Here is a 13,394-nt window from a genome sequence, read left to right on the forward strand (position 1 = left end):
TATTTTAAAAATTGTAATGTACTCTTACTGATAACTTCTAACAGAGATGTCCCAAAGTGGAATGGTTGCTTTGGCAGTAAGTGATTTTCCTCCCATTAAAGGGCAAGTCTTCAGGTAGATCCTGGGTGACTGCTTATTGTTGTGTATGTTGGAAAGGGCATTCCTTCTTTTCCATTGTAAGAAGGGAAATTAGATATTTATGTATATATATTTAAGGTGTGGTCTCCAGGAATCAATCAGATTTAGATTGATTCCATAATTAAAAATAGACCCAAGTCAGGATGGCTTTTATGTTAGTTTATTTACAATTAGGAAGGTTGAAGGTAGGGAAAGAGAGAGAGAAAAACTCTGGTCCGGACCGGGTGAGAGTTAAGAGATTAATTAAACTAGGCTACTGGCCACAAGGCCTTAGCAATTAGAGAGGCAAAGAAGCCTCCTTGAGGTAGAGACTCTAGAAACACCAAGGTAGGCGAAAGGAAGTCAGCCCAACTTACCCATGTGACAATTCAGAGGGGAAGCTGCTGGAGGTCTCAGCAGAGACCCTTCAGCGCCAAGTTCAAAGCGCGAACTGCCTCAACAGGAAGTTACCATCATACTTGAAGGATAGCATCTTCCGTCACTTCCTGGAGGGCCACCTCTAATTCAGGTGGACAAATGGCAGCCTCAACACTATTTTGGACTGCCCAGAGGGCAGTCCCTTGTTCTTGATTTGTTACTTATTGTCACGTGTGGGTAACTCATCTCCCCTCCCCACTAAGGAAGGTGGGGATGACATTATCTCTGGTGGCTAGAGTTTAACTATGGGGTGAGCTAATTCCATTTACACACCATATGGTTATCTGGATGAACATGGCAGTCCCTTCCAACTCTGAATTTGTGCGATTTTGTAATCCTTGAAATTTAGATGTTGATTGAAGTAATTTTTTATTGCACAAAACTCTTGTGAACCATCTGTACCTTCTCTTAAACACCACTGTAGCAATACAATGCTCTGGTTCAGTGATGGGCAAACTATTCCCCACGGGCCAGATCCAGGCCTTAGTTTGCCCATCACTGCCTTAATCAATTCCCTAATTACTACACCTCCACATCCAGGTGTAGTGATTAGGGAATTGCTTAAGGCAGTGATGGACAAACTATGCCCAGGGAATAGTTTGCCCATAACTGCAGTTAGTAGAGCTCTGAAGGCAACTTTTACATTTGATGAAATCATTTTACAAGTGTTAACTTAATGATATTATTTTTGTTCTGTGTCATATTTTGTGGTCTTATTTTTAAAATAGTTTTTAAATAGAGACTCTCAATTTGATTGATTCTTTGACAGAAACTGTTTTACGTGGAAATATTGTGTTGCTCTATTACAGGATTACACACATGAATTCCATAAAACCAAAGCAAATTTTGTGGCAATACGGGAAAGAGAGAACCTCATGGGATCAGTACGAAAGGATATTGAGTAAGTCACTGTGCATATTTTTGTATGGATATTTATCAAGTTATGAAATGAAAACTCAAGCAACTTTTAATTTGATTTTGAAATTGAAAGAACCTTTCATAAGAATTTTATTAGTAGAATTCACATTATTATAGCATAGCAGTATTTCCCTAGGCATATGAAATTAAGGAGACTTCATTCCATTAGTAGTGATGTGTTTCGGCAAGGAACTTAAATAGGAATGTGTAGATGGCCCGAAAGAAGACTAGAACCTTTCTTAGCTTTGCTCTCTTGTCATACAATTTCAAACAGTTGGTCTTTTGAAAGAAATAAATTGCCTATTGCCTTTTATCTTGTCCATTCACAGTATTAATAAGGAAAGCTATTTTCAGCAGCTGCCCCTGTTGAAAACAGAGATCTTTTATAACCTTTTCTTTAACTAACATTGACAAATGCGTGCTAATCATTTCAAGTAAGATGCAGATTTGATCGTTTTAGTTAAAACAGTGTCTTCTAGGAATCTTCTCATATGATCGATAGGTATATGGTAGAGTAGTTGCTTTAAGTTCCATTTTATTCTCAGAGCCTTTTGGGGAAGATGTTGACATATATTGTTCAGTAGATTAGGATTTGCTTTCACCTGACCCATGCCTGAAGTCCTATTCTTTGCTTGTGACTTATTCTTTTGGTAATGGTTAATTAGCCAGAATTAGCTCATAGTCCCAAAGAATGCTATTTTTCCTTTGTCCTTTTCTAATAATGAACTAAAACTAGGAAAAACACACTTATGGGCAAAATTACACTCAAGTAGAATGTACATCTAGCAGTTTTCAAGAAGACTGGCTAAAAAAGGGAAAGGCTAATTACTAATACTTATTATTATCCCAGAAAGCATTTCCTCTGTCTCTTTTTGTACTTTTGGGAGCAGATTTGAGTGCCTAATACAGTAACTCCTCAGTTATCATCATTAATTGCAAGTATTTGAATGCTGCTTTTGTGCTGGTTATTGGGGAATAGGAAGACATGCGTGCTAGATCCTTGAGAGGCTTCTAGTCTTATTTGGAAAAACACCACATAGGGAAAAGTGTGTGTTTGTATTATGTGTGTTGTGTGCATGCACTCATGCACTCATACATATCTACACAGATATACATAAATAAGGTGTAAATATGTGTGAGCATTTGAAATAGTACTACAGGCATTCAGACAAAGAAGCCTATCACCATGGAGTGGCCTAGACCTTAGACAAAAAAAGATGGGGAGCTCAGCCATGGAATTCAGGAATTTGGGAAAGGTTGAGTAGATCACTTATGCTAAAACAGTTTACATAAGGCAGTGATGGGCAAACTATGGCCTATGGGCCAGATGCAGCCCCCTGAAATGGTCTATCCAGCCATGCGACATTATTCCTAATCTGACAAATACGAGTAGGGTACAATACAATGAAACTTCGAAAGAGTTGCCTTAGAGACAGACTGACAGATGAGCATTTCCTTTTCTTTGGCCCCTTCTTTAAAAAGTTTGCCCATCATGGACATAAGGGAATAATATAAATTAAAGCATGCAAGGGGGCTGGGGGATAGTTCAGAGAGTAATTTGTTTTCACTAAGTGAATTTTCCAAATAACCAAAGCTAACTATGATCTGATTAAGCTTTAAAAAAATCAAACATTTAGATGGGAATACTTGTAAAAGCATTACATGTTTCCTTGCCTCCACATTTTTCCTTGATGACCACAGCCACTTCCATGACTTTAGTTATTACTTTTATAATTGTTGCTTCTATATTTGGATTACTTCCACATCTTATTTCCAGTTTCTAAAGTAAAGTTCCCCTCTTTGTAATGGGATATCTCTACTTGAATGACCTGCTAGATTGAAGCCAAACTTCTCCATAATTACATATTTTTCCTCTTGACATTCCAATTTCTGTTACAATACTACCACTGTTTTTCCTAGTCATCCCAATTCTTGACTTACCCTACTTTCTCTGTATCCATTGAGTTTGTTGATTCTAGTTGATTTGCTCTCAATAATCTTTCTTGCACTTGTCTAGTTTTGGTTCTCACTACCATTCCCAAACCATCCTTCCCCCCCGCCCCCATCCTAGTTTAGATTCAGTCTTTGTTGCCTTTGCTGAGACTTTTCCAATAGCCTCCCCACTAGCCTTCCTTTTAAACTGTCCTATAATATTCCAAAAGCATCATCTTCAACAGATGCTTATTAAAAATGCTCAGGTACAAAGAACTGGCCTGATCCCTGCAAGAAATAATAGCCAAATGCTTCTGTGATATCAATGATGTGAATGGTTACACCTGGAATAATGATCCCAACCTATCCACATTTGCCTGTTTTGTACAACTCTTATTTGTGCCCTCTCATAAGTTGGTGCACCCAGTGTGCTGGGGAACCTTCTTTATGACCTCTAGAGGATACCAGTGGAGACTTCAGTTTGGGGTATGTTGATGTATTTAAGGTACCAGTGGGACATCCATATAGAAGTATGCTGTAGCCAGTTGGATATGTGGGTATGACACTAAGGAGAGGACAGAGCAAGAGATAGAGCTTTGGTAGCTGTCTGTATAGTAAAAGTAATTGCACGTGTGGGGAGAAATTAGATCACCATAGTGGAAAGAGTAGAAGGAGAGTAGAGAAGACCTAATCTTGGGCAACAATGTAAGGGTTGGAAATAGCCAACTAGTAGACAGGGACAGAAGATTTAAATTGTTTCTGAGTTTTGTTTTGTTTTTCTAGTTATATGTAACAAGATCCTGAAAATCTTTGAACAGAAAGCTTTTTTAAAAAATAGATTTTTATTGACATCTTTTGTCCTTATGTGATCTAGCTTTCACCTTGTATTCTTCCCCTCTCCTCTCCAAAAGAGCCATCCCTTCTGACAAATAATTTTTCAAAGAAAAAGAAAAAAAAATGTCCACAACTTTGTTTCCAGTTCTTTCTTACTATAAAAAGTGCTGCTATCATTATTTGTCATATATGGAGCCTTCCTATTTATTAATGGTCTCATTAAAGTTTATAATGCCTTGCCATAGAGTTATAGTCAAAATGTATGGACATTCCAGCTTCTTGATTAGCTCTCTTCAAATTGCTTTCCAGAATGAATGGCAGCAATGCATGAGTGTGTCTATATCCCTAAAACTCCTCCACCATTAACTATTTTTATCTTTTGTTATGTGTGCCCAATTGCAAGGTATGAAATGAAACTTCAGGGTCATTTTGGTATGGATTTCTATTGCTGATACAGATATAATGATAGAAAGCATTCATTTATATAGTTTTTAGTAGTGTGCCTTTCATAACCCTTGACAACTTATCTCTTAAAGAATAGCCCTTAGTTTAACAATATATAGTTCTCTAAATTGGCTATATATCTTGGATACTAAAAACCTTTCTTAGAGAAATTTCATACAAATATTTTTCCCTTATTTGACCACTTTCTCTGTTATTCTAGCTTTATTAGGATAAGAGAAGTTTGTAGCCTCAGACACTTCCTAGTGTGACCCTGAGCAAGTCACTTAACCCTGATTGATTGCCTAGCCCTTGCCACTCTTCTGTCTTTGAATTGATACTAAGATAGAAGATGAGAGGTTTTTTCTTTAAAAAAAAAAAAAAGAAGAAGAAAAGAACAGATGGGTTTTTGGTAGGGTCAGGAGGAAGATTGTCTTTGTTATAACTTTTAAGCTATAGTTCCAACAATTATTGGGTCAAAGGGTGTCTTTTTCACAGTGACTTTCCCTGTATATGGCTAGCTCTACTCCAAAAGAGGCTCTGAGTTGGTGTGTCTACCAGCATGTTCCTGTTCTTCCAATTTTGAGTTTTGTTGGTTTTAATTATTTTTGCCAGTCTGATATGGGTGTTCTTCAGAGTCATTTCAATTTGTATCTCTTAGAGGTTGAGCCTCTTAACAATTTGTGCTTCTTCTCTGGAAAATTGTTCATATCATTTGACTCTTGATGCATCATGTCTTTGTCCAGCATTCTTTCCATTATGACAGGTTATCTTCGTGGTATGATCACACTCTGCCCCAAACTGATTTGCATTCCTTTCTGCCTTTGCTTTTGCCATTCCTTCCCTTCAGAGTTCAGAAGACCAGGATTCAAGGGTCACCTCTGATAAGACACCTGCCAAGTGATCTTGGAACTCTTAAGACTTTAGTCGCTGTGCACATCTTATTCCACACTGATAGAGGACGTTCTTTACTGAGAGCTCCCTACAATGATTAAATCTTAGCTCTCTGAAATATGAGCCCTGGCTCTTTCCTAGCCCAAGTTGTTTTTTCTATGAATTCCCATTCCAATTGTCCCTGTTTGGCATGTAAAGGTCTTCCCAATATGGTTCAGACAAGCCTGGTTTCACAGCCTGCTCCTTACATGTTCTTTGTTTAGTCACACTGGCCTGCTTACCATTCTGCATGCATGACATTGTTCCTCCCTCTGCACCTTTGCTTGCAGTATTCTCCTTTCTCAACTCCATCTTTGGAAATCTCTAGCTTCTCTCAAGGCTCAGCTCAAATATCACTTGAGACTTTCCTGATCCTCCCAGTTGTAAGAGCTTCTTCTCCCCATCTGAAATGTTATTTGCTTCCTGCATATATGTTGTTTCCCTCTAAGACAGGAGTCGGCAACCTTTTTGGCCATGAGAGCCATAAACGCCACATTTTTTAAAATGTAATTTCGTGAGAGCCGTACAGTGCTCACAGTGCGCTCCTGTAACAGCGCCTGAAAAAAAATTGACTTTATGGCTCTTGCAGAAAGAACCATACATTGCCGACCCCTGCTCTAAGAGAAGGGAAGCTTGAAATCAGGGGCTGCTTTTATTTTTGTCTTTGTTTCCAGCTCCTTAATGCAGTGCCTGACAGGACATGTTGCTGGGGACTGAGGAGTTTCTCAGAAGGATTAGCCAGTCTGTGCTAAAAACAATAGGCCCCTTTTGGATGCTTGTTTAAGGAAAAGCCCAAAATGTAAGGCCATGTGACTTGAAATCGCTGAGGGAGCAGGAATAGTCAGAGAGCCTACTGATACTTCTCTACCCCTCCTTCCACTGGGCTGACACCTCTAAACAAGGGCAGCCCTTCACACTGAGGATAGGACTAATATCTCCAAAGCAAAGGAGGGACCAGGAGGGCATACAACAAAGGATATTGCTCAGGAATTTGTTCCTGTTGGTCTTCAGGTCATAGGGACCTTGTGTCTGGGTTTCAGGGTTGCTTCTTAAATTTAAAGGGTCATTGCAGCTCTTCCATCAGAACAGCTCAGGTATTTTGTAAGGAATGATGGTCTCATGCTCATCCTGGTCTAATTGGTTTCCCACCCTTAAAGTCATAGGCAGGGAGATACACCAAGAAAACTGGAAGTTTGTACAGTAGGCCCCCCATTTGGGGAATATATTCCAAGACCTATGTGGATAGCTAAAGCTGCAGATATAAGAGAATACCTGCTGACCCCATATATATGTGTGCTCTCTCCCCTCTTCTGCCTGTTGGCTGGAAGCTCCAAGGCCTCCCACCTCCTATCCCCTCCCAAAAAACCCCAACAGTATCTTAAAATAAGTGAAAGTAGAACTAATTCAGATCCTACTGCCTGGTTCCAGAAATGGTGGATAAGGGGAAACTACTCTAGTCTTGATGAGAAGATTACACATTGGGGAAAGGGAGTGTTGTTCAGAGAAAGAGCAGGTCAAGAAAAGCAGGTTGAGTACCAGGGAGGAAGATCCCGGGGAAGCAGCTACTATGGAGTAGAGGCCTGCCATCCCCACCAGTTGTTACTCACAGGGTGGACTGGCCAGCCTAGATGAAGTGCCCAAGCCCCTAAAGGAGAGACAGGAATATAAGCCAGGCAAGTTAGACCACCACCACCACCACCTTGACCACCATCTCCCCCAGATCCTGAAGGAGACAGCCCAGAACCCTAAACTCAAGGGCCTTAGGAATGGCCATGCTTCTAGCCCATGTCCCCAGGCATCCTCCTAGAAATCAATCCCTGTGGTCATGTAGCCTGAAATCTGTCCCTGCAGATGCTATAGCCACAGCTCCTGAAGACCCAGAAAAGAAAGTGGCTGGTACCAAAGACCTTAGCTCTGTTATATGGTTCAACATCAGAAACTGATAGGACTTTTATGAGTGGAAATGACATTTAAAAAGAAGCCTTGCCATCTGCTTTCTGGCTGCACCCTAAGGACCATTGACTTTTTCCATTTGACTTGCAGCTGAACCTTTCCATATGCATTATCTCCCCTTGTAGAATGAGAGGTCCTGCAGAGCAGAGGCTCACTTCCCTTTCAAACTTTGCACATAGTAAGTGCTCAGTAAATGCTTCAAAGATAGAAAGAGGTACAAGAGCATGTTCCCAAGAATAGCAAAGCAGCTGCTGTGGCTTTTTCATTGTCTCTACTCTTGGGGGCAGCTTAGATAGTAAGCGTTCAATAAATAACAGAATGTTTGAACTTCATTTGCCCTTTATTTTATTATGCAGGGTTGTTAATGAAAATTGGTTCTCATGCTGTTAGATATATTGATACCCACAGGGACATCTGAAGCTGGGCTGCTCAGTGATTCCATGCTTTTATACTTTACTATTTGGTCTTTTGTTCTCTCCTCCCTTTCCCCATGGCACCTTTCAGTTTTTGCCCCTCTTGATTGTCAAGAGAGAGCTTGCCAACCAAGATTGCAAAGTTAAAAAAAAACAAACAATAAAATTGAATACATTAATAAATTGTTACACTTGGGCCTGAGGATAGTAGTACTCCTTTCCCAGAAAGAAAAGAGTATGACAGTAAAATTCCTCAAATTTAGAGACGCTACTCCCTCTTCCCCAAGATTATGGCTGTTTTCCCAATAGCTTGTCTGTCTTTGCCAGAAGTTCTGTAGACAGACATTGAATAGTACTTTCTGTATTATATTCCTCTAACTAAATTTCAAAGAGACTTGGTACCATTTTCTTTGCCACTCACTTTTAGTCTGTTTTTCTTTCCTTCCTTTCTTTGCTGTATGCTTGGTAATATAAATTATCATCTCCATTTGGGAGAAATGAATGCACAGAACTTATTAACCATCTAAATTCAACAAAGCACTTCTTGTGTGAAGAATTATACACAAAGTTTGAAGAGGGCCTAGGTATTGCTTGTCCTCAGAGAATCTGTAGCATAATCATAAGATGAATATGTGACAAATGAATGAGAGGTGCAAACCAAGTGTTCTTTGAAGGCTGAGGAGTGAAAGGTCATTAACTTGGGAGTCAGGGTTAAGGAAGACTTCCAAGAGGAAGTGACTTCATTTTGTTTTATATATTCTTGCTGCCTTGTGAAGTCATTTGCTTCTAGTTGTTGAGTTCTATTTTTAAAGACTGAATTTCATCCCTGGCTTTTTGGTCATCCTTCCCCTTCTGGTCTGATTTTCTTTGTAGATCATCTTTTGCCTTCTTTGCTTCGTTTTCAAGCTGGTCAATTTTGGCTTTGAAGACTTTATTTTCTTGTCTTAGTTCATGTATTTCCTTTTTCAAATTGTTTTCAGCCACTCTTGATTGCTTTTTAAGTTTCTGAAGTTCTTGAGTTAATTGAATTTTGAGATCTTCCAAAGCCTGTGTCCAATTTACTGGAGCTTCCTGATCTTCTTCTATTTCATTTGCTTTTTTTTTTTCGTTTCCTGAAAAGAAGCTGTTATTTGTAATTTCTTTTCTCTTTTTTTATTGTTTACTTGTATTTTTTCCTTCTCTGGTCTGCTGGTTTAAGCAGATGAATTTAATGAGTTTTGATGAAAGATCTTCCCCCAGCTAGCAATGGAAGTTTGTAGTTATGTTCTCTGCAATCTATGGGGGAAGGGTGTTGGAGTTTCCCTGTCTTCTGAAGACTTCTTGTCTGTCCAGTTGATGGTATTAAGCCTGGACTGGATTAGTCGGTATTGCTTAATGTGCCCTGAGACTAAAACCTCGAGAGGATAAAAGGGGGGGGGGGATACAAGATGAAGTGTTTTCACTGAACTATCCGGCAGTAGGCTCCCCCTGCTCTGTCCTGCTGTTAGACCTAGTTTTCTTTCCTCTCTAAGCGCTCTGTTCTCTGTCTCGGTGTGGTAAAGCAAGTAGGTCTGAAGTTTTGCTCTATCTAAGCCACCATCTTCCAAGCGTTTTTGCTGTGTTTCTTTGGCTTTCTCCTCTATCCACCTCCCCTGGTGCCTGTGTTCAACTCCCCAAGTCTGGAGCCAATATGGCCCTCTCTCCAGGCCTGCCCGTCTACCCGGAGATTTCAGGGGCCACTAGAGACTCTGCACAGCCTGTGGGGGAGGGGTCCTGGGATTCGCCTTCTGTACCCTCAGACCCAACAGTTCAAGAATTCAAGCCTTTTTCTTGGTGTACCTCTTGAGCTGTCCAGCAGTAGGATCCACCTGCTCTGTCTTATTGTTAGATTTGGTCCTCTTTCTTCCCGAAGCACTTTGTTTTCTATCTCAGTGTGGAAAAGGTACGGAGGTCTTAAGATTTCCTCTGTCTAAGATGCCATCTTCCCAGAATCGAATGACACTCTTCTTGGAGTTCACTCTCCTTCTTGGAGTAAGTAACTCTCTTCTTGGAGTTCACTGTCTACTAGCCTCCTTCACCAGATCGAGGAAGTGACTTTGAGTTGTTTAGAGACTGGGCAGAAATTAAATACATATACAGCATAGAGAACAGCGCAAGAAAAGGCAGAGAGGTGCTCTAGTATGGAGCATGTCTAAGTGAAGAATGGTGATTTGTCTTGGAACTGGACTATAAAGAAGATGTATGGTATGAAGATAAATAAAATACACCTGGAAAAGTCAGGTGAGACTGAATTCTGGAAGGTTTTGAATGCCGGGCGGAGAAGTTTAGACTTGCTAGTAGTCCACACAGAGCCATTGAAGGGGTTTTGAGCAGAGAAGACATATGACTAGATCTGTTAGGAAGAGCTTGATCACAATGTTTAAGGCAGATTGAGGAGCTAGAAGAAAACTGGAGATGGGATGATCTTTTAGGAGATTTTCACAGTGGTCTGCTTATGTGCTTATGATGACTATGGTAAGATAGCAATAGTGAGGATAGAGAAGGAGAAACAAAAGTAGGAAATATGATGGACATAGAGTCAATACAACCCAGCCAATCTTTGGATAGGAACAATAAGAGAGGGAAATGCAGTTGTTAGGTTTTTATGTGGGAGATTGGGCAAATGATGGTGCGATTGACAAGCATAGTGAAATCAGAGAAGAGCAGAAGGGGACTTACATGTTGAGAGTGTGAAAGTATGGATATGGCACTGGATATAGGGGGAGGATAGGAGTGCAAATGGGGGAATGAATGACATTGCTAAGGGAGGGATTATGGAGAAAGAAAAGGGGAGCAATGAAGACCGACAAAAATTTGAAGGATAGACCCAAAAGGATCAGGAAGAGAAATGAAGAGAAAATTAGCAAGAGATGGAGGAGTATCATGGGAGCTAAATAGGGTGAAATTTTTAGGAGAAGGAGGCAGTCAGCAGTGTAGCACACTGCTAAGAAGTCAAGAAGGTTAAGTAATGAGAAGGGTTCATTGGTTTTGATGATTTAGAGGTTATTGATTATTTTTGAGAGTAGTTTGGGTAGAATGATGAAATCAGAAGTCAAATTGCAAGGGATTGGGGAGTGGTGAGGACATAGAAGTAGTAGGTGTAATTATTTTTGTCAAGGAGTTTGTTTAGTAACAAGAAACAAAAAAATTAATGTTTTCAGATGGGAAAAATAAGGCTTAAGAAAATAATCTTTTGCTTTTCCCAAAGCAGAAGACATAACTTCCCTCAAAGAGTTTGAGAGGCAAATATTAATATTTATGTAAAAATGTGTTTCTGTTTTGAAGGAGTTATGAATTTTAAAATTTAGTTATTTATTTAACATTGTTATTTACTCAATAAGACAGTAATCTGTGAATTACCAGATTGATCTAATTATAGACTGTTCTCAAGTGTAGGCTACTTCGCTAAAATTATCTCATACACACACACTCTGTCTTTGTCTCTGTCTCTATGTGTGTGTGTCTCTCTCACCCTCTTTTCCTGAACTTATTAAAGCAGTGTCCCAAAAATCTGAGTGCATTTTATGACTTTCATAGCTTAAAATTGCTAAGACTCTTGAGATTCTTTCTATGTTCACATACATATCTTATACACTGAAAAATAACAATTTAGAGATTGCACTCAGATTTTATGCGAATTGTATTTAGAAAGTGTAGTCTACATTTTGATCAGTAACGACGCTCAACTTCTTTTCACTGTGCCTGCCAAAATATATTTACCATTTTTTTCTTTCTCTCTCAGATCATATAAAAGTGGTTCTGGAGTGAACAATAGAAGAACTGAATTATTTCTGAAAGAACATGACCACCTACGAAAGTAAGTATTATTGAATGAGCCAACGTAGAGGGGAAGGGTCACTCAAGGCCACACGTATTAAATGGCAGTAGTTGAGCTGAGGTCTGAACTTACACTATCTGACTCGTAAAGAGAGAGGTTTTCTACTGCGTTGCAGTGGCTCTGAATGAAGTATCTTGAACTTGGGGAAGAAAAGAGAATTTTACTTTCTTGCCATTTTGGGAAACCATCCTAGAAAGTGAAAGTTTTAAGCAGGGGACATAAATTTTGACACAGTTTCTGAGGTTTGGAAGATCCCTTCATGAGTGACTTTTCATCACAGATGCTGAGAATGACTGATTCCTTTTGAATAAGGAATAATGAGATTTTTATTATGGAATTGAATGGTTTCACTTTGGTAAAAAGAGAATTAGAAGAACTGTATATCCAGTGAAAATCTCTTGGCAAAGATAGAAGTAAATTCTTCAAACTTCATCCCTTTAAAAATAACTTTAAACATATGCTCACAATATCTTTATCCAGCCTTATGCTTAAACCAACCTGTTGTACCTATATATAATCCTTAAAAGAAGTGTTGTAATAAGCATTAGATTAAGAAATTTAAATTAAATCTAAAAAGGCTTTGGGGGCTGCTAGGTAGCACAATGCAATGGATAGAGAGCCAGGCCTGGAGTTGGGAGGACTTGGGTTCAAACCTGACCTGAAATATTTCTTAGCTGTGACCCTGGATGAATCACTTAATACTGTTTGCCTGGCCTGTGTCCTTGAAGTTTTAGAGTTGTTATTAATATAGAAGGTAAGGGTTTAAGAAAAAAGAAAAGAAAAGAAAAAGAAGGCAGCTTTGGAGCCAATGGCAGTTTTCTTTTCTTTCTTTCTTTTTTTTTTTTTAAACCCTTACCTTCCTTCTTGGAGTCAATACTGTGTATTGGTTCTAAGGTAGAAGAGCAGTAAGGGCTAGGCAATGGAGGTTAAGTGACTTGCCCAGGGCCACACATGTGGGAAGTGTCTGAGGTCAGATTTGAACCCAGGACCTCCTGTCTCTAGGCCTGGTCTCAATCCACTGAGCCACCCAGCTGCCCCCAGCAGTTTTCTTTTAAAAACTATTTCTCCTTGAACTCCGTTTGAATCCTAGAGTTGAATCATGTTAGAGAAGATAGTGACTGCTTTATTTGGGGCTAGGCTTCCTCCTGGAACCCTCAACAGCTAAAAATCCATATTTAGCTTTTTGTGCACCAACTCTTGAAATTATAAACAGATAGTATTCATGTGTGAAACAAAAGTTAGTTTTTATTGGCAGTGTTGGAATTGAAAATAATGATTTCTGAATTTTTAGCCTATTGCTTTGAAGTTCATAAAGCAACTTCTATATTTGTATGCATGCATATGTTTTCTCTCTCTCTGCTATAAACAGAACAAAAATCCAATTTCTGCTTTGTCATGGTGTTTGAGAGTCTCCTTTTCTACAGTATGGAGGAAAGTGCTGAAGTGGGTGAAATTTAGTTTCTTAAAAATCCAAAAAAAGGAAATACTGTGGAGGGAGTTGTAAACAATTTAATTTGTCTCTATCTTTTTATTGACTCCTGAGAGGTCTTTTGGGGTTA

The 13,394-nt window shown here is 39.3% G+C and overlaps 1 protein-coding gene across 4 annotated transcripts in view; it reads left to right on the forward strand.

Moving 5' to 3' along the window:
- The window catches only part of GOSR1 (golgi SNAP receptor complex member 1), a 77,203-nt gene that overhangs the window by 20,307 nt on the left and 43,502 nt on the right, over positions 1-13,394 (forward strand). For all 4 annotated transcript variants that reach the window (XM_044672905.1, XM_044672908.1, XM_044672909.1 and 1 more), the window contains exons 5-6: positions 1,365-1,456; positions 11,740-11,814. In XM_044672905.1, the coding sequence (XP_044528840.1) occupies positions 1,365-1,456; positions 11,740-11,814 (167 nt within the window). The remainder of the gene's footprint in view (positions 1-1,364; positions 1,457-11,739; positions 11,815-13,394) is intronic.

Source organism: Gracilinanus agilis, chromosome 4, assembly GCF_016433145.1.
Source record: "Gracilinanus agilis isolate LMUSP501 chromosome 4, AgileGrace, whole genome shotgun sequence".
Classification (NCBI taxonomy): Eukaryota; Metazoa; Chordata; class Mammalia; order Didelphimorphia; family Didelphidae; genus Gracilinanus; species Gracilinanus agilis.